General features: G+C 42.0%; 1 protein-coding gene across 11 annotated transcripts in view; it reads left to right on the top strand.

The window, feature by feature from the left end:
• Positions 1-21,868, top strand: part of LRRIQ3 (leucine rich repeats and IQ motif containing 3) — a 69,547-nt gene extending 47,679 nt beyond the window's left edge. For 8 of the 11 annotated variants that reach the window (XM_061633429.1, XM_061633427.1, XM_061633430.1 and 5 more), the window contains 2 exons: positions 5,247-5,449; positions 20,718-20,804. In XM_061633429.1, coding sequence (XP_061489413.1) covers positions 5,247-5,445 — 199 coding nt within the window. In that variant the 3' untranslated portion in view covers positions 5,446-5,449; positions 20,718-20,804. Of the gene's footprint in view, positions 1-5,246; positions 5,450-14,697; positions 14,874-20,416; positions 20,469-20,717 lie in introns of all 11 variants that reach the window. The other 3 variants (XR_009763577.1, XR_009763578.1, XM_061633432.1) reach the window with 3 other exon arrangements.
• The last annotated feature ends 247 nt before the right edge of the window (positions 21,869-22,115 follow it).

The raw sequence follows: 22,115 nt of genomic DNA, 5'->3' as shown, positions 1-22,115 counted from the left end.
CCTCCAGACACGCGACCACCCTGCCTGCAGCCCACACCCCTAATGGGGAAATAAGGAGGCTGAAAGCGGCCTGCAAAAGGCTCCTTGCGCCACAAAAACCGAGCACCTAAAATGGCGCCGACCACGTGGCTGTGCCAAAATGGCCGCTGCCATTGTTCTGCAGCTCCGTCTCCGAGCTGCTCTGTCCCTCGATGTCGTGCTGCAAAGAGGAAGGTAGGAGGGAGGCTGGACTTAAATAAGCCCAGAAGCCCTGCCCCTCCATGTTGCATGTCGCGTGTGCTCAATAGGCATGATGCGCGATGTTGCCCCAAATCAAGATGGAGGCGGCAGCTTCACCCCCCATCTGCAACTATGCCCCGCTCGTCAGCTGTGCAGCGAGCGGGGCGTCATTAAGTTTCAGGTGCCAATGGAGCATCTAGGCTGAAAGGAAGTGTGTGTGTATATGTGTGTAGATATATGAAACCTCCTTGCCCTGTCTCCAACTACAAGACTCTTTCACAGTTCTTTTCCCCTATAGACATAAAAAAAGTTTATTTCTAGAAGTTGAGATAAGAACAGATCTTGCCCCCTCCCATGATACTGCACTCAACAGTATCTGGATAATCTGATAAGATTTACCCTTACTCAGTCCTCAGCTGCAGTGCCTTTCCTTTCTCTCACAGAAATCAATGGAAGCTATTTAGTTTTATGTAGAAAAGCAAAGATATTGAGGTGGGGAAAAGCCTAGCTTCCACCTCACTTGCTGCTGACCTCAGTGACTGAGGAAATTTTCTGCCACCATAACTGTATCTCCTCCGTTTAATTTTTTTCTAATAAAAGCCGATGAAAGCCATTCTTACTTTTTCTGACAAGCAGTTAAGAAGAAGCCTGCTGGATCAGACCAAAGTCCAGCATTCTTTGCCCCACAGTGACCAATCAGATGCCTGTGGGAAGCCAATAACCAGGACATGAGTGCAATTGCCCTTTCCTGCTTTCCCCCACCAACTCGTATTCAGAAACATGCTGTTTCTGTTCCTGAAGGTAGTGTACAGCCATTGGTAACCTTATCTTTCATGAATTTGTCTGTTCCCTCAAATGAGCCCAGTGCAAACCTCCTCACCTTTTCTGCAGGGCTGTAGGAAACAGTGGGACTGCCACGGCCATACTGACATGCACAGTGACTGGGGAGGCTGGAGTAGACAGAAGGTGGGGGAGGCAGGCAGATTGCTGTGGAGCCTGGATGCCAGTGAAACACTCTGGATCCAACAGAACCCAGACTGGCTCAACCTCACTTCTGGAAGAGCCTACCACTCAGTACCGGTGGCAGGCATCACATCACATTCAGTGGCTGGCAGAAGGTTTGACTTAGCTGGGCAAGCTGGACAGAGGGATGCCCCCCTCATTCTCCCCCCCCAACCTGGTGAAGTGGGGAGTGGTTGGATTGCTCTGTAAATACTTTTAAAGTTGTGTTAAGTTGGTGACCATCACAATATTGTATGGTAACAAATACCTTAATGTTAAATTAACGTTAAATTAACATTTCTACTAAGTATAGAAATCAGAGTTCTCATCCAGTACTACTCCATAATGTTGCATTCTCATGGGAATCTATATCATGGGTTCTTATGTGGCATCTGTCTCATGGGTATTGAGATAGGGTAAACCTTTTGGAAAAATTGTTCCTTAATACTGATTTTGACAAGGACAAATAGCTTAGCTTGTTTCAAAAGCTGGATAAGGTAGTGTGGTTTCTGTAGAACATGCATTATATGTGCAGGACTATACAAAATGTATTTATTTTAAATCATTTTACTTATTTCCTTTTTTAAAATCTTTTATTGTAATTGTAGTTCAACTGATAATTTCCTTGCCTTAGTTTTTTTGCCTTGTGTACAAAATTCATATCCAGCTAGGAATGCTATTTTATAAAGTTGTCATTGCATCTCTTAGACAAGACTCAGCAAGCATAAATGTTAGGGTTTAGTGAATAATATTTTATCAGGAAACACTGTGAATTTAGGAATTTTTGACATCACTTAATTGCATTTACTATGGTAAAGGATTGTTTTTCTTGATTGTGAAAGACTGCCAAACTTAAAACAAGTGCAGGTTTTACAAAGAAGATGGGAAAGAGGAAATTTGAGTGACCTCTGTTTTCTATGTCCCTACTTCTATTTTAACACAAGCTTTGGAAATCTTGTGCACCATCTGGTAAGCGTATCAGAATCATATATCCATTTTGAGCATGCTCAGAGCTGTTTCGGTCACATCTTCTCATAACTTTTAGCATGTTTTGGTAACCAGGGAGTGTTTCTTATTTTACTTAATCCTTTGCATTTATTCAGCAGTATTGGAAGGAGAAATGGCAGATGGCTTGTGTATGTGTTGCAACAAACTCTGTATTAAACATTCACATGCATTCACTCATTAAAAGTGCTTGGTGAGGCAGGGCAGGTTGATCTTAGCCATGTACAATTCCAGAGTATTTTCAGAAAAGATGTGTGGATCTGATTCCAACAGGCCCCTTCCCTAGCTTAAGTTCAAAATATCTTGGATGCACAACGGAGAAAAAAACTGCTATTGTTTATTGCTTGCTTTTTTGTGGGTTTACCAGTGAATTTCTAAAATGAAATGTTTGGGCTCTGTGCCTGTCTGGATACCTCACTGACTGCCTCCACATTCTTCCCCAAACCTAGAAGATATTCTCCCTAATCTCAGATGTTAAGAGGCTGATTATGATTACTCTGGTGTGATGTACTCTGTACATGAGTGGATATATTATGTCACATTTTCAGGACTGAGCCATGCATTGCAAATATGTTCTGCTGTGCTCTTCTTTGCCCTGGCTTAAATGAAACAATCTATTTCTTCTTGTTGTTGATTGGTTTGAATATCACTATTAGTGAGAAAGGATTAATTGAGTCGAATTCACAGCATGAATATATCCCATCAATGCCACCCACGAGTTTGAGTGGGAAACATTGAGATTTCAGAGGCATAAAATTGGAAAGTGCTCATGTATGGATGAAGGTGCATGAACATACAGACAGAAACAACATCCCACATATGCATGAATGCCATAGTGTGGACACAGCCTCTTTCCCAGCCTCTCTTTGCAATCTAAGAGTGCATGTAATTCTGTCTTGCAAACTGACTCAGGGCGCTTCCAGATTGTTGCTGTTTTCGTGTGGGATTCAATTGCATACTGGCAAATTCAGGTTGTGCAATTAAAGTCATTTTGGAGCTGTTGTGCAACAAACCTGCTCCCCCCAAATAGTGGATTTTTTGTGATAAGGAAAATCATGGGAAAACATCCAGGAAACATTTTCTTTGATCAATGTCATCTAAACTCCCCATAAACAAATCAGCATGAATGCTCAATAAGCAGGGTGTTTGGAAGTGATCTCAATAAGGGTAGAAACACACTCATTGCACGGTGCTAGTCAGTCCCCTCCCCTTTTTACTATAAAACTTTGTGGGAGCAGGTTGAATGGTTTTTTTAAAAATAGCTTCAAAGATTTCGCAACTGATGGGCAGATCAACTCCTTCTCCCTCCAGGTGTGGATAAAGGAAATGCTTTGCTGTAGGCAACTAGTGTGTTTATAGCCATTGTTTTTCTGTTAGTTTCTTGCTTGATTTACAAGTATCCACGAGGGTTTTTTTTCTCCTCTAACTGCAATCTTTGACCTCAGAATTAGTAACATTTCAGGTTCTGTATCCTTGCAAACAACAAAGGCCTTGCATGTCAAATTAGGCCCATTTACACCTGAACAATCACATTATCTTTAAATTGTGACCTTAGTGACATCTGGGCAACTCTGCTGTTTTCAGCAGGATTCTATTTAGCTGAAGCACGTCAGTGAGTGATCTTTGGCTAGAGTGTAATATGAACTGGCATACATTTTTCTCCACACTTCCTGCATTTGCTTGTTCCCTAGTGATAGGAAACATGTGCAATAATTTTCTGGTTGTGTTTTGTAGAGAATGTATTAAGCTAATACCTGCATTTATTGTTACTTTTGGGAAAGGAAGTTAATAGAACACTGATGTAGTGTGTCAGATTAAAAATCAAGCATAAGACCATAAAGGTGAATTTAATTAACTGAATGCTATTGTTATATTTTTGCATAGTTGATTACAGGTTAATAGTAAATAGGGTTGCCAGGTTCAATCCCTGAGACTGATCCTGTATCTTTAGGAGAAGAGAAAGTCAGCCAAGTGCAGGTGTTCTTGCAACTCTGTAATGGGGAAAAACAACAAGGTGGAATTCTCCCTCCCCCCTGCACAACTTTTAAAGATACAAAAGGTGTTTTGTATCTTTAAAAGTTGTGCAGGGGGAAGGGAGAATTCCACCTTGTGGTTTCTCCCATTACAGAGTTGCAAGAACACCTGCACTTGGCTGACTTTCTCTTCTCCTAAAGATACAGGATCAGTCTCAGGGATTGAACCTGGCAACCCTAATAGTGAAGCAAATAGAGGAATGAGACATCAATTTCAGACTTGATTAATATATTTTCCCATTCAAGAAATGTCGTTTTGCACAAGATTGTTACCCCTATAGATGTTTCACATTTTGCATTTTTTTATTGAAAAAGTCTCATTATATGGCACTGGACTTGACTCAGAACAGCACAGGCATAGCCCACAGTAGAGTTCTTTCATTGGCACTGCCCTCCAGTTCCCAAGCAATTTGTTTATTTAGTCCATTTAAATTCCTCTTTTCTTCCATCATGGAAGTCAAGGAAGCATACATGGGGTCCCTGGATAGTGTCCCATCCAGACATTGACTAGATTTAGATATGCTTAGCTTCAGCAAGATGGCTGCATCATGTAACCCCAGACCATGCCTTGGGACCTTTTCTTTAAAGGATAGTTCAAAGGTGCAGCAAAAGAGCTGTTGAAATGGAGTCTCGTTGACAAATAGTGACTATGTGCTAAAGGCATCCCGCATTCTAGAGTTCAGAAAAGAATTTTGAGACTGGAAACTGAAAGCAGCATTGTGATGTGCTGTGTGGTTGCTCCTGCCTCTCATTTGTTGCCTAAGGCTTACACGGATGGTGAGATCGTTCTAATGTGGCCTTTCTTAAAATGGAGAAGTAGAAAAATCATACATTGAACTTATATGTGTTGCCAAGTACTGTATATTATAAAGAATGTGAAAAAATTTATTAATGAGAAACAGAACCAAGAACTGATATGTAGATACAAGCAGTCTAGAAGTGATGAAAGGCTATGGAGGCTTCTTTTTCCCTCTTTTCCCCCTCCAGGCAAAATATGTTGCAAAAACACAGCACAGATGAGAAAAGGTTTAGGAAATGTGTGGCTCATGAAATGGCTAAAGAAAGATTCAAGCAAGCCCAGGCAAAAGTTGAAGCTATGAAGAAACCCAGAGTGACAAAACTGTACACATTGCCTGTGATTGGCAGTTCTGGCACTGCAGTGCCTGTAGCAGAGTATGCTGGTTAAGATGGTAATGTATAATATGGGAAGTGAACATAAGCCAAGTTGGGATTTGTTCTTTGAATGATCCAGATAAAACGTTAGTGTCTTATAAACTTATAATCTGCTTTTCTGTTTGTTAGTTAGTTATGTATGTATGTATATATGTATGTATTTATTTATTGCATTTATATACCGCCCTATAGCCGAAGCTGTCTGGGCAGTTTACAACAATTAAAAGCATTAAAAACAAATATACAAATTTTTAAAAAAACATTTTTAAAAAGCAATTTAAAAACACATGCTCAAATGCCTGGGAGAAAAGGAAAGTCTTGACCTGGCTCCAAAAAGATAACAGTGTTGGCACCAGGTGCACCTCATCAGGGAGATCATTCCATAATTTGGAGGCCACCACTGAGAAGGCCCTCTCCCTTCTTGTCATCCTCCGAGCTTCCCTCGGAGGAGGCACCTGGGGGAGGGCCTTTGATGTTGAGCGTAGTGTACGGGTGGGTTCATGCCGGGAGAGGCGTTCCATCAGGTATTTGAAACACAAGACCTTTTGATGAGCAGATATAGTACATCATTTGAAATATTTTGGTATATCCATGTGAGGAAGAAGAAGAAAATAGTTGTAGACTGTTGTGCTAATTGTTCGCAAATGTTGACTTTTAAGCACCAAACATTTCAAGTGTACATAGAATTACCTCTGTATTTAGCTTTAAAATTAAATTATTCAATGCCATATAAAAATAATTGGGGAAGAATTCACTGGTTGTTAATGTAGCCAAGTAGCATGAGTGCAATTAAGCATGTTGACTACACTTATTGCAGACAGGACTGCTGGAGCTTTGCCTCAGTGATTCCTCAGTAACTGTATATACAACAATGCCATAAGCCATTAGCTCTCGGTAGAATGTATTTTCAGTTGCTCTCTGGCTATGCCTAATGCAATAATTTGGTCCCAGCTGCTAACTTTCATTAACATGCTGTGTACTTTGATTAGTTTCATTAGCTGCTTTCCTATGTGTAATTAATTATGCTTCTAGTTGATTCTACTTTAATTCTTTGTATATATATTTCTCTGTGTGTGCTGAGCCAGAGGGAGATCAGACTTGGGCAGTTACTAGGAGAGGTGTGAGGTCTTTCCTCATCCCTCCCAGCTCACTAACAGAAAATCTTTATTTTAAACAGTCTCTTTAGAAATTTCTATAATTTTATATATGCCTTGCATTTTTTGTGGAGTGCACCCTTTTATAATTCAGGTATGGCACTGTAGATGGGGTGAGATCTCCTTTAATTGTTGCTTCCATCTGACACTTGAGACATGCAATAGTGTTTTAGAGAACTAGGGCTAAACTACATGTGAACACCGTTCATGCAATTAACAATTTCATAAATGGTTTTTGAAAAGCAAATAACAGTTTAAAGGGACCCATTCCAAATCAGAGCTTTGGTGTGGAAGGGGGGCTATATCTCTTTGCTCCCTCTTGTGATCCTGATGATTGGAGGCCCCTTGCCTGCTATCTGTATTGGAAGCAAAAAAAAAGCTGTATTTTCTACAGCCTGTAGACTATTTTATATCTCTGTACTCATCCCTGCCACCACCATCCTGCTCAGTTTCAGGCAATTGTCTCTGCCTCATTCTCTAAGCATCCATTCTCACACAGAGTGTATACCGGGTGTGATTAACTGTTGCTTCCCCCCCCCAAAAAAATTATTTGCCTGTCAGTTCCAGCAATCTCATATTTGCCCAAACTTTCTTACCATCATTTTTTTATGTTTGTGCATATCCTCGTGTTTCTTCTCTGTGTTCCTCCTAGTGCAATCAACTTCATTTATTCCTCCATGCAAATTCAGAAATGTAGACATGTGCATTCCATATTTTCAGATCATGCCTAGAGATGTGAAGGCCTGCGAAAAAAATGGAAAAATTGGAGGGGGTGCCATTTCCCCCCCATGTTTGTGGTTTTTCCTGGGCCTTCACATCTCTAATAATAACCATTTTACATTTTAAAAACCTGAAAAATCTTCAGATTATGTTCTTATATAACAATTTGACTTGCACAGGCTACAGAAAATCAACATTCAACTGCCCCCCCTGCATGTTTTGAGGCTTCACTTGCATTCCGTTTGGTATGCACTGCCCCAGGCTGTGTCCCTCTCCTTGTACCTCTGCACAGCCCTTAACTGCCACTTTGTCCAACTGCAAATATGGATCCTGACCATTTTTCTTGTTTTGGATTTACTTATTTATAGCATTTATATCCTACCCTACAGCCAAAAAAGGCTCTCAGAGCAACTTAAAAAATATCCAAAGATCCTCACTGCCCTCAGACTCACAATCTTAAAAATCACAACACTCAAGGATGAAAGAATGGTACGAAGGAGGGGAAAGCAAGCTCAAGCACAAGTTCTTACAGTTACAACTGATGCTAGTGGTGGTTCTGGCTGTCTTGGCCTTGATAAAGAGCAGTCTCTCACCTGAAACACTTTCACATCAGATCCAGAAACAGAGCTGGTGACAACATCCAGGCCAGGAGGACAGGGCAGCTCTTGCCCCACTGTTCTTCCTCGGAAAGCTCTTTTATTATGTAAGATACAGAGTATTTCTAAAAAGCCAAACCAATATTGTCTTACAAGTCTCTAGGTGTAAGAAGAGAAGTGCTAATTGTAAAGAAATAGTCATGGATTATTTGGATGCAAAATAATGCTTACAACTTTTCAGTGGCAATTAAGATAAATATTATACAGCCACAAGAGTGGCTGTATACTTTAGTCAGCATGGATTTTTTGCATTCTGCAATGTTAAATTGAAAATACCCCCATGCCATTCTGATGCTTCCCATAAGCTCATTTGAATACAAAACCTATAGTTCTGAACTCAGAAACACTTGCTTAACAACCCTCTAAATTTTCATGGTGATACACAAAACAGCCAGAGAGAATCAAGAGTTCAAAATGTAAAAATAGAGAGAGAAAAAAACAGACCCCTTTTGGACTTTTTTCTGTTAGAGTTCTCATCATCTGTTGAAATTGATTAAACGTCACCCATATTCACAGAGTACCTGCAATCCTATTACTGACCTTGCCCCATACTCTGACCTTCATTTTCTGCAGTTTAAAAGTTAAAAAAATGCCTGGCTGATTTTTAATTAATTTAAATAAATTTTGGCTTGAACACAATGATAATGTCAGGCATGCTCAGTAAGAACCAACTGTCAGTGTTCTAAAAGCCAGACTCCCAGCTACTTGGCTTGCCTAATCAGGGGTCCACACCCACACCAGACTTTGATTTCACTTTAGTTAGTCATGGCTTCCCCGAAAGGATCCTGCCAAGTGTAATTTATGAAGGGTGTTTAGAGGAGACTCCTATTTCTCTGACAGCTCCAGTGGCCAGAGTGGTTTAACAGTCAACTGCTCTGATTGAAGCCCCTCTCCTAGCAACTCTCAGCACCCTTCACTAACTACACTTCCCAGGATTCTTTGGGAGAAGCCATGACTATCTAAAGAGAAATAAAGGTATGGTGTGGATGTGGCCAGGGACAGCCTTGGTTTAAATTTTGTTGGGAGGCTACATGTGTCTGCTGCAGAATAAAAAGGTGGGGGAAACCCCCAAAAAGAATGATATTGTTCACAATATTTTCCTTTTGGAAAGCAAAGGGGCTTCCCCTCTGCCAAGTGCCCACCCATCCAATCTCCTCCCCTTCCCTTCCCCTTTCTGCCCCTTCCCCAGGTCAGTTTCACCTATCCTAAGCATCATGGTACAGGAGTAAATCCCACTAAACTCAAAAAGCATGCAAATGATCAAACCTGCCCTACCCTCCTCCTCCCTCCTATCTCCTCCCTATCCCCTTCCAGTTCCCTCTTTCCCCCTCCTCCTCCTTCCCTTGGCCTCTACCCTCCCCCTCCTCCTCCCTGATGGTCATTTTTACCTATCCTAGGAGTACGACCTGGGAGACCAGGGTTCGAATCCCCACACAGCCATGAAGCTCACTGGGTGACCTTGGGCCAGTCATTGCCTGTCAGCCTCAGAGGAAGGCAATGGTAAACCTCCTCTGAATATCGCTTACCATGAAACCCTATTCATAGGGTGGCAACACCTACAGTCAGCCCAAATAACAGAAACAAGACATGTGCTGTGCTAATCTTGTTTTAGCAGGGAGGAAGCAACAATATTAAAACAGTAGATATAGCTCAGATAGTCACTTTAAATACGTTTGATTTACTTTGCAATTTTAGTGAAGTTTCCTATAGGAAATCATTTTTGTTTGCATCTGTTTCTGTGAATATGTGAAGTACAGCAGCAACACTTTGCAACACTAAAAGCAAAGCTCCAAAAACAATTGTGGAATAATGGCATTGGCTGTTCTGCAGAATAGTTTCCAATGTACATAAGAAGTGTCTCAGTTTGCACAATATAAAACAGTGGGATGTGAAATATGTTCTAGCAATATTCTAGGTGTGCTCTATGTTTTTAATTGACCATGCCCACCTTTCCTTATGTGGCATGGTTTAAGCATAGCAGGGTGAAAACATGCATCTTGGGCAGGCTAAATTTGTTTTTTCCAACAGCTAGAGTCATTCCTGAAGTAGCAACTTACTGTAATCAGTCTGATTTTACATCAAACTGCAGTTTCAGATTCAACTGTTAATGCATCCCAAATAGAAATAGAGCAGAACCTCCAGTTTGAAACACAAAAGGCTGTTTTCACCATCATATGACATTGACCAATAAAAAGGCTTTGAAATTAATAAAAATAATTTTGACACAGATTTCTAGGATGAATAATAGAGAAATATAATTTTCTAGGTTAGATTCTCTGTAGAAACAGTAGTAACACAGAAAAGAAGCAAAGTAAGAACACCCCCAGCAAACATACAAAAATTAATTCTCCATCTTTGGAGATAGCAGGTGTTGCCAGCACTCACCATAAGCTCAGAGGCACATGTTACCAAATTCTTCCAAGCTACACAGGAAGTGGATTGGGGTATGAAAGACCAACCCAAATTGTGTTTGCATTTTGACAGCTTTGTAGGGCAGTCCAATATCTCAGAGAGGAGGTCAGGTCTCCTGCTCCCCTGGTGCATTCACTATAGCTGCCCAATTTCCCTGCTTTTTAAAGTTTGATAGAAATATCTGTGGGCTATAGGTACATTCTTAAACCCGCAAGGTTTTTTGCCTGTTAGTGCATCATTATTTGACGGTCCCCAAGCGATGTACACAATATGAAAAAAAAACACCACACTATAAAAACATAACAATAAACAACAGTAAAACAATAACAATAACTACCCCTACACAGCCACTGAAAGGTTTGGTAGCATATTAAAACAAAACATCTCAATCTTTCAAAACTGGGAGAAAAGATAATGTCTTCATCTGGCACTGAGAAGATGTCAGTGATGGTGCCAGGTGAATCTCACTGGGGAGCATATTCCACAGATCGGGAGCTACAACTGAAAAGACCCTCTCCCTTATCACCACCCTCCAAGCTTCCCTCAAAGGGGGGACCTGGAGAAGGGCCTCAGAAGGGTCCTGAGCTGTGTTAGGGTGAAGAGCAAAGAAACTGAATACAGTTTTCTGAGCATCTCACTTGTATGTTCCTCCTGTAAAAGATGGGCCACCTGTGAAACAGCAACAAATCAAAGCAGTCTTTCTTAATGTGTACTTTGGTAAAAACAAATAAGGATAAGGGTGGTGGGGGATAAGGCTAATAAAGGGGTGTGATTTTCATAGAAGCTGCTAAACAAGTTAGGAGTAAATGCAACTCCTAACAGATTTGGGAGACTAGGAAAATAAAATGGAGGTTACACTCTAGCTGAGTGTTTTCCCACATTTTGCAGAGCTTTAAGACCATAAAATGTAAGATAGACAGTGACACTCTCTTGTTACTTCTCATTGCTTCTCATCAGAAAAAAACAAAACTAGGTCTCTATTCATTGTTTCACATTTCCAAAGGAAATGATTTTGTCTGTATTTGAAAGCTCTCTTTTCTTAGGAATGTTCAACATGATGCATTTTCTAGGTAGATAATACTTTCTTGGATGAAATCGCAGATGCTCATAATACAGTCAGTGTGCATTCTAATGCAACTTAATGTGTCTGACATGAAGCCCAGTTGACAATGGATGTCTTAAACACCCCCAAAATGTGGCTAAAATCATTGGAACTTCCCTCAAAATTTCTCCATACACTTCAGCTGAGCAGCATCCTTCACTGCTACCGTAGATACTGTGTGCATTTGTCCCACATGATGGTGTACATGCAATTCCCTATGGGAAAGTGATACCTATGTAGGAAATTAATTATGTCTGAAGTAGCCTCTTTTAATGCTTAGTTTTTACTGCCTGTTATTTTTGTCAGTATGCGTTTGTGGCAAGGTGATTTTGGTAGAGGGCCCTCAGTGAGTCTTTTTGGCTCCAGCAACGATGTAATTTTCCCCAGGTAGCCTGCCATAACTTTGGGTATTAGCGCCATCTAGCATCCAAATGCAAGAATGCACTGAAGTCAAGACCTGGGGCATCAAGCCTCTCCCTCTCCAGTTCATTCTTGCCTTCGTCCGAGGCTAAACATATCTCTCTGTGTGAGGAATTTTTTTTAGGAGTTTGTGTTATTGTGTGTGTTTGTGTGAAAGTGTGTTTGTGTTTGAAGGGGTGGGCGGACTGGGGGCCCTTTCTGGGTTTCCCTATCCTTTATTTTTTGTACGTCCTTTCTTCCAGCTTTTGTTTTTTCTCTCCCTTCCCTTCCAACCCCTTTGAGGTGGCGGTGTAGCGTTCGTTTCCCACCCGTCAGACATTTCCCTGTTTTTTCTTCAGTTTGCAGCAGCCACTTTTGGGACTCCGTTGCTCTTTCTCCCCCTCCAGGAGCTTGGCTGCAGCTCCTGCCTCCCTCCCGGCTGGTTAAGAGCTCCTTCGAGTGCCGGCTCGCCTGCTCTCGCTGGCTGCGGCCGTTTCCCCCTTATTTCTCAGGAGCTCGCGATGCGGCTTTTCTCCGCTGTAAGCGGCGCCCACTCTCCCTCCCACCCGCAGGGGAGTAGACTTGGCTGGGCCTCGCACTTGCAGTGCCTTTGTCTCTTTGCCTGTTCTTTCCCCAAGCAATAAGTTTTTATTTTTTTTACTGGAAACTGACTGTGCCTTTCGTGGCAGTCTAAAGGGGAACTTCAGTCGTCTCCTGTTTGAGCGGCTGAGTTTTGGCGAATGCCATTACTCGTATTTTCCCGCCCTTCTTGCTGCCTGCCACTTCCTCTCCTTTCCCGCCCTTTTCGTACTCCCCCTCCCAGCTTCACCTTAGTCTCTCCTTTGTTTTTTACCTATTAAAAAGATATAGATATAATATTCGGCTATAGCAATCTAATAAGGAGCTGAAGCTAATAAGGAGCTGAAGTGGCTACATATACCGAATATATTATAATACTTGGCTACAGCAATCTAATAAGGAGTTGAAGCTAATAAGAGCTAAAGTGGCTACATTTACTGAATATATTATAATACTTGGCTACAGCAATCTAATAAGGAGCTGAAGCTAATCAAGAGCTGAAGTGGCTAACACTGTATGGTACCACACCTTACCCATTGTGTGCATGTGACTAACTGCTTTTGTGCCATATTGAATCAAGACTTTCTTTTGGCACTCCTGCCTGGACAGTGTATAATAGCGGTACTGCACCTTACCCATTGTGTGCGTGTATCTACCTGTCTGGTGCCATCCTGAATCAAGACTGTTTTCCCTGGCCTGGATATCCAACAAATCAAGTACAAGGAGCCACAGAGGTGACCAGATACATAAGTGCACAGGAGCAGTACTGTGCTCCTTCCTCTATGTGCTTGTTCCTGCATTTTTCTTCATGATGTTTCGTCACCAGTAGTGCACTTGGGGTTGTTACACCCCCCTCACTCATGGGCGTGTACTGAGACATAGCACACAGGAGCAGTACCGCACCTTCCCCATTGTGTGCATGTACTGGTCTCCCTCCACACCGCACCCCCTACCTTTGTGCATGTGTTGGTGACATATACTGCACCCCCACCTTGTGGATGTATGTGATGGTGGATCAGCTGCCAGACGTGGGTTGACAACAAATACTTTCCCGTGTGTGTATATTATGATGGATCAGTGCCCACTCGAGGTACCACCCAGCTGAGGTTGTACCTCTTCCCTTGTCCGTGGACATGTACTGATGTTCCCTATTCACTCCGCACCCACTAAGGACAGGCGACAGGTGAGTGTACTCCAGGCCAGGCCACAGGTGTGCGATTATTGTGGTTCTTAGAAGCACTTCTTGGCAGCAAGTTCCTTGCTTGGACCGTAGTTTGTGTTTGGATATCGCCCTTGGATACATCTCTGGGCTACATTCACAGGTTAACCGATCCCATCTACTGTGCACAATTGTTTTATTCCTTGGCTGGTTTTCCTGGCGGCATCTACAACTCTAAAGGGGGCACCTTGGCGAAGCTTGCAAACTGCTGACATATCCAGACAAGTGGGCTGCTGTTGCTGCAGAACCAGGATAAGTTATCTACGGTCCCTGTCAGGACAGATACAAGACCAGTGCAGAAGGACACTCTCTCTGTCCCTCCCCACTGTGTAATTAGTTTGGCTCTTAGTGGTGGTTCCACTCTCCTCTCTAACCATGATAAATGTCCACAGTTCCTGCCAAGCCACAGGCATGACCATTGTGGAAGGACACTCTCAATGTCCCTCCCCACTGCATGAGATTCTTTTAGCCCTTAGGAGTTTCTCCTCTCCTCTCACGAACCATGTTAGGTTTCTATGGTTCCTGTCAGGCCAGAAACAAGACCAGTGTGGAAGGACACTCTCATGCCCCTCTCCACTGAGTGCAATTATTTTGGCCCTCAGAGGTTGCCCCGGCTGGCCTTGTGAGGCAATGCTCCCTCTACCGAAGTGATTATGTGTTTGTCTTTCCTGGTATTTGGAACTAATTAGAGGCAAACTGCTTCCTCTGCCTCTGTTGGGCAGTTTCTGAGCTATTACTGCTCCCCTCTACCTTGGGTAGCTTTCTCAGAGTTCCTTTGGGCCCCGACCTCTCCCCTCTCCTGGGTTGGGTCCCTTTTGGCCTTTCCAATACAGCTTTTGCCTGCATTTACAGCTCATGAAAGATCAGACCTCCACACTCCCTGGGTGGAGTTATCTTGCTCCTTGTCATTCCGCTGATCTTCCCCTGCGGATGTTGCTATATGGTCTGGGCTGGCTTCCTTCTACTGTGTGGGCATTTTTGTGCCCGGATCATCCTGTGTTGGTTTCTAATTGTTTTTATTCAGGCACAGCTGGCAGTGATAGGCAGCAGCAATCTCTTCAGCAACAGTCAGTGATATGCAGCGGTAGCCCTTTCAGCAGCCGTCAGTTCTATGTCCTGCACAGCCCACATCAGAAAGAATTCTGCGGGGAGGAACGTTGCATGCAGTTTGGCCTTCACAAGGTGTACATTGACCCTTAGGTAGGCGAGGCAGTCCTACGGTGAGTATAGTGACCAAACTTGGAACTTCTAGGTATTCCTCCTCTGCAATTGCATCTGAGCAGCAAGGTTGGTGTTCAGCAAGGTTGGTGTTCAGACTGCTCGTGGAACGTAATGGGCTCTCTCTCAGCCTGTCCAGTGACTGTGGAAGGGTTTAGCCTTTTACTCAGAACCCTGGCAAAGGGGCCTAGCTCGCTGCCCAGTCTCCTTGGGCAGACAACGTTATAGCACTCTGCTGAGGAATTCCTGCCATTCTCTCTAGTGACTGGGAAAGGCGTCCAGCTATCTCTCCAGCCTTGGCCGGAGAGATGGCAATCTCCTCGGCTGGAATTTTGTCCAATCTTTTGCATGCAAAGCAATATCGTTTTTTCCCACTTTTGCCTTAGGCCTGAACTATAGCAGGTCGCTTCCAGGGGCAACAGTGGTGCCTCCTCTAGGGGCCTCAGTTATTCAACTTGCATCAGCCTCAGTTCTACGTTTCAGCCCTCCCTATCTCTGTGTGTACCTTGCAGGTCCTCAGACTGACTGGGTAGCATTTATTGTGGTAAATGATGTTTAGCAGAATTACACTATGAACTTGGTGGCTAGGGAACTCGTTACCTGCAGTTCCCTGGGGGATATTGTCTCTTTCAAATTCCATGCAGCCTTATTAGGCTCATTCCAATGTTCAGCAAACTGGACCCTGTCCACTAGCTGTTTGCGTAACTTCCCTCTAGATTCGTCCCATAGTTCAAGCTTCGGCTGTTTGCGTAACTTCCCTCTAGCTTGGTCTCGCAGCCCAAGTTCGGCTGCTTCATAGTCATGTCTGTTCTGAGGTGCAGTTCTCCTCGTAGGTGGGGATTGTCCACTCGAGTTTTGCCCATCAGTGCCGCTGTCAGTTCTTTCCCGGCTAACTTTAACAGTTAACGTTTTTATTTACAGTTACTAAGCATTGCATTTTAGTCAGGCTCTTTCAGTGTCTATCTTGTGTTTTTCGAGCTGAGAGCAATCCACCTGACACATGCATTTTTCAGTCATGACGGCTCCGACATGGATCTACATACAGCTTGTAAGGGGGCATGGCAGCTCCTTTCCCTTGCGTGGAGACTGTGCTATCATGCTGTCATTATATTCGGCCACGAGTCATCCCTGGTCCTCAAAGAGAGATTACTTCTGTTGGACTCATCAGATTAGATGAGCAGGCTACAAGTGATCCCAGTGGTCTGGACACTACATCTCCTGTTAGTTTCAACAGTTTGATAGTGCACCTGCTGGTTTCCTTGGTACTTCTCCTGGTACCTAGACACAAGGACAAAGTCCGAAGAGGTCCTTGGGACTCCCTGACTGGGCGGTTTCCTATTTGGTTCCCTCCTGGGCAGAGCACTGTGGAGTTTCGTCACTGTAGAACTTTATGTACTGGCTGCGTTGACTGCGGTTCTCCAATCGACTTGTCCTATTAATAGCACATTCTGGCATTGGAGCGGACACAGTTGATCTGCACAGGCCTATCACGGAAGTGTGCTGATACTTTGCTGGCGGCGTCTAGAAGACCGTCAACAAATCACATCTGCCAAGCTACATGGCCCGTCTTCTCTGACGGTATGCGTTCACAGCTCTTCACGAGCCACGTTACAACAAGTCTGACAGTGTCTTCATAGAGTGCAGAAGATGGGCTGACAGTTAAGACTGACACCTTGCTTCACCAGACTTGGTTTGATTACCCTTTGAGTGTTTCAATGGGCTCACATCCGATGATCGTAGGTTCTCCATAGGCAGCTGCCCTCCTTTCTTCACCAGTGTATCACCATTGCGACTGTTATCCTTCAAGGTCTTGTTCCTGGTGGCGGTCACCTTGGTGAAAAGAGCCCCAGATGGTCTATTCCAGATTCCTTTAGAAAACATAAGGTTGACTGTTACGCTTCTGCCGAAGCCTCTTTGGGGAGGCATGTTCTGCAACAGGTTCTTTCTGACATGTAATCAGTGGTGGTCCCTCCCTATTGGGGGGCTGCTTTGGTACATCCCAAAATGATGGCAGGCTACCTGGGGAAAATGGACCATTGGCCTCACCTGAAGGGTGATTTTTCCAGGTATCCTGCCATCACGGCCCTTCCTGTTGGAGTATGTCTGGATATTTTGTACCACCTTTCCAATTATTTCTGTTCAAAGTGTACTGTTTTGCACTGTCTGGTTAAGTCAAGACCTTTCTAGATCTGTTACATTGCATGTGGTTTCGTGTTATTATTAGGGACATTGTCTCTATTTTCCTTGCTGGTAGGCCCCTGGGCCTTTTGTACTTCTCAGATATACCACTTCGGACTCATTGCGAATGAACTGGAGTGGGAGGGGCTTGATGCCCCAGGTCTTGACTTCAGTGCATTCTTGCCTTTGGACATTAGATGGCGCTAATACCCCAAAAAGTGATGGCAGGATACCTGGGAAAATCACCCTTCAGGTGAGGCCAATGGTCCATTCTAAGAACTTAAGAAGAGCCTCACTGCATCAGACCAAAGGTCCATCTAATCCAGCATCCTGTTCTCACAGTGGCCAACCAAATGGGAAGCCTGCAAGCTCTCCCCACTTGTGACATCCAGCAACTGGTACTACTAGTACTGGTTCTGCTGAAAGTAGAACATAGCCATCATGGCAAGTAGGCATTATCCTCCATGAATTTGGCTTCTTTTTTAAAGCCATTTGAGTTGGTGGCCGTCACTAGATTTTTGGGAAGAAAATGGCATAGTTAACTATACGCTATATGAAACTACACTATATAACTATATGAAAAAGTATCTGCTTTTATCTTTCTTGAAGCTTCCAACATTCATTGGATGGTCCTGGATTCTAATATTATAAGAGACAAATAAAAACTTCTCCTTGTCCACTTTCTCCACACCGTTTATAATTTTATACACCTGTATCATGCCCCCCCCCAAGCATCCGACTGAGTCACTGGGGTTGCAGGATTCACCAACAGAAATCTTTGCTCTCCCTTCCCAATCTGCCTAGCCAGCTCTGCCCAATGCTCTTTTGATTGGTCACTCTTCCTGACAATAAAAGCTTCCATGTCAGAACTAGATCAACAGTGTAGTTGGCCATGTGACCTTATATTTAGATTGTGATATATTTCCTATGCTTCCCTTTTGGTCTGGCTTCCAGTCTGTATCATTCCCCAGTCTCCAGTTTCCACTTTTGGCTTCCATGGATTGCCTGTCTGCCTTTGAACTTTGTTATTCCTGACCAGCTCTGGGTCTCTTTTGTCTTTTTTTTTAACCTTTATTTATTTATTTTATTTTTATTTTATTAAATTTCTATACCGCCCCATAGCCAAAGCTCTCTGGGCGGTGTACAAACTAAACTTCCATCTACAATTAAAACACATATTTAAACAATTTTAAAAATCCAAATTTCAAAATTGTAAACATTTTAAGACAGACAAAAACACATATTAAAATACTAAATACTAAAATACTAAAATGCTAAAATGCCTGGGAGAAGAGGAAAGTTTTAACCTGGCGCCGAAAGGATAGTAATGTTGGCGCCAGGCGTGCCTCGTCAGGAAGATCATTCCACAATTCGGGGGCCACCACTGGGGCCACCACTTTATTACATTGAATGTAGGAAGCTGTCTTTTGCTGAGTCAGGCCATTGGTCCATCTAGCTCAATATTGCTTACACTGACTGGTAGTGGCTCTCAAATATTTCAGACAGGGTTATCAGAGCCCTATCTGGTGATGCTGTGGGAATTGAACCTGGGACCTTCTGCATGTCTTCATGGTTTCTAACTCTAGCTTTTCACTGAACTACACTGTTGTCTGTTTCAATTATGTCTCCTTCCACAGTTTATCAGAACCCTTCAGTCTTCAGACCTTGTTTGTCCACTGTAGCACTGATCCTAAAAGAAGTGTTGGATGGCTTATGCCCTTCCATCTCAAAAATGGAATGAATGGTTAATATATGTTGCCTTGACTTCTACCACTCTGCCAATTATCTAACATAATCAGTGGTAGAACCTCAGGTTTAGTCCATGGTATTGTTAGTGGGGGGAAAAATCTGTAAGCAGGAAGAAGGACCTCTGAGACCTTGAAGAGTCATTGCCAGTTAGAGTAGACATTACTGGACTTGATGGAGGAATGGTCTGAGTTAATAAAAGGCAGCTTCATGTTTTCTTCAAGCTTGTCTCATTCCCCAATCCAGCTTTGCCCATTCTACCCCACATATCAAGAGCTGTTATTACAGTTTCCAGTGGTCCTTTTCAGGCCAAATTCAACAATATCTTCAACAACATTTTTCTTGACCCATGCACCTCCTTACATTCTTTCTTTCCTAGCTCACCTTGCGTACCTTCAACAACTCATTCTTTTCCTCTAGACAATATTTACCAAGGCCAATGAAACTACAGTACAAAATAGGTACTTGTATATTCCCCCTTCCTTAGCCAATTGTTTCCCAGGGATGGGATTTAAATCAGGGAAACTGCTTCTTTCTAAAAAAAAATCAAAAACCAAAAAATCTAAGTACTGGTCTCCAGCATTGTGTTCCTTGCTTTGTCTTTGAGAAAAGGGTGGTAGCATAGACCTGCTTACTGTTCTAATCTTTTATCTATGAGGTTGACCATCAAATCTCTTTTTTAAATGAATGCCTGCCTTTTGCCTTCTGATTTGTTTTTCAACTTTTCCCACATAATTGGTCATTTTTTAATAATATATTCTACTCGTATATACACTGTGTATTGATCTGGATGTTTAATATTAAACAGATATGCCTTCCTAATTTCCTTATTGCTATTTTACTATGATGCATCTTCACTAGTCATTATGGTTTGATTGCTCATAATTAGCATTTTTCCTTTTTGCTGTTAATTGAATAAAGGTGTTATTTCAGATCTTCAGATCTTGTTCCTTTACCTCCTTGTTACTCGGCCACAGAAATTCTAATTATTGTCCCCAGATACAATTCTGAAAGCCACATTTCTGCTGAGCATCTCAATCTATGCAAATTTTCCTGCACCCTTCACATATGCCATTTTTGAAAATATTTTGTCCATGTTGAAGATGATTTCTCCTTCATATTCCTAGCCTGTAGTCCTAGTATAAAGGAATTTCCCTGTTCTACTTTATACTATAGTATTATAGTATATATATGGCACCTCCTATTATTTGCAAAGGGACAGACCCACAATATTCGAGTGTACCAAGATATTATAAAGGTATGAAGAAAAGAGGAAACCACAAAGGGTGTCCTTGAAAGACCATGGCATTTCGAGGGAAATAATTCTTCGGGGCAAATGCATCATTTTCATTAAGAGACTCCTAAAGCAATCCTGCATGCTCTCTGCTAAAGTAATTCCTGCTGAGTAGCTAGCTGTCCTTGTGCAAGTACATTTTTGGTACCCCTCCTATCAAATGTTTCCAGTATCTGAATAAAGAAAACTGTTGTCAAACCAGTTCCCAATGATTTTTGTAGAGAATGCACTTCATAATCCCAATTCTCTCAGTAACAAGCTACCACACCCCTTCTGTGAACTAATTATTGTTGTATTTTTCCTGTAGAGCAACAGGAGAACATTTCTGATTCCCTAGTCCTTCTGATTTTTTCTCTAAGGTGAAGCTAAACTAACTTACTCCAAAGCTAGATTTCATTGTATGTGGCGTACTTACTTTGAACTGTTGTGAATTATTGTTCATTGTTACAGAAAGCTGTGATGAATTGTTACATTTTGACATCTGTCTTTCAAGGTTTTCTATTCCAATATTCCAATTTATTTATAGTCTGCTCCACAGCTTGTTATTAAATATGTTTTTAAAATAATGCAAAGCAGTGTTCATGAATAATTTCTTTCTCTATTTCAAGTGAACCTTATCTGGACATGAAAAATGAGCATGTGAATGTGGAATCTGCCCACAGTAGAAATGGATAGAAAATTAATATCATACATTGTAATAACGAGTGAAGAGAACTGTTTATGTGAAGTATCGGGGAAGAAGATTCCAGCTGTGAGAGACTGGCCTGATAAAAATACTGGACTGTGCAAAAATGGCAACAATTATCAGCTGTTTGTGTCATGAAGAAATAACAAAAATTATATATATTTATAAATAATTTGATACATGTTGTTAATTTTTCTAACAATGACCAGCTTTATCAAAATGTACACATTTTCAATTTTTTTGTTTTACTGTACAGAGTAATCTTTTAAAAAAGGAAAATGTCTGAAATAGTGGGACAAAAAAGGTATTAGTTATGCAGTCATGAACTATTAAGGAGTGCTCATAGTGTTGAAGGAATGGACTGTTACTTGTATACATGGGTGGTCTGGTTAAATTTGTATGATGAGGACTGATATGATAAACCTGTCCTACTTTCTTGTGGATACTTTACAAACAAAATTGGACTACTGCTACTACCATGCCAGTACTTTCAGTAGGGGATCTCAGCTTTTTTCATTGGATTTTATTATTGCCCATTAGATCTTTGGGATTGTCAATACTACAGGTTGGGTTCATGTTCATTCCAGCCAGCCATTCTAGCCAAAAGAAATTGAGTATGGCTTCCTGTGACAATGTACTGAAAACCTTATATCTTGTCAATAAACTAATTCTTGACATGTCTCCTCTCACTTCTGACTTTTGGATAAGGTTGATGAACATGTCCACTTGCATTCCTGGCATATATTGACAATAATGAATAGCCTTTAATAAAGTTGTGGTCTGTTTAACCCATTTTCCTTCTAGCTGGCTATAAAATATTAAGACTCCTAGGTCCACATCATAGCTTCTAATCTGGGTATAGCATTGAAATTGAATTTGTGTCTCTAATAAGTAGTATTAATGACAAAAAGAAGAAATTTGATTGTATTGGATCTTTTGCCTTGTTAAGAAAAAACAGAACAATTTGAGGTAAAGAGAGTGCCACTGTGGAAATTACATTTCCCAAATGTTTTCATTTAACTGCTGGAAGTGGTACTACCAGTGGAATATTGATTTTTATGTATCCTAATAAATTGGTGATTCGGTATCTTTATGGTGTTTTCTTTTTTCCTTACTCATCAGAATGTGGATTGGTCAAGTTACTAATGGCTCAAATCAAATTAGATGTTGCATGGGAAATACAGCACAGGGTGGATAGTTCTACCAGAAATGGTGGACCTCCCTCCACCCTTGTCAGTGGAAGATCTTGCATCAAAGTAGCCAAGTTAAGCCAGGCACCCATACTATGATCTAGCTGCTTGACTTGTGTACCTGCCCCTAC

This window comes from Rhineura floridana, chromosome 6 (assembly GCF_030035675.1).
Source record: "Rhineura floridana isolate rRhiFlo1 chromosome 6, rRhiFlo1.hap2, whole genome shotgun sequence".
NCBI lineage: Eukaryota > Metazoa > Chordata > Lepidosauria > Squamata > Rhineuridae > Rhineura > Rhineura floridana.
The sequence above is the reverse complement of the archived record's forward strand: the minus strand, read 5'-3'. Positions and strand labels throughout refer to the sequence as shown.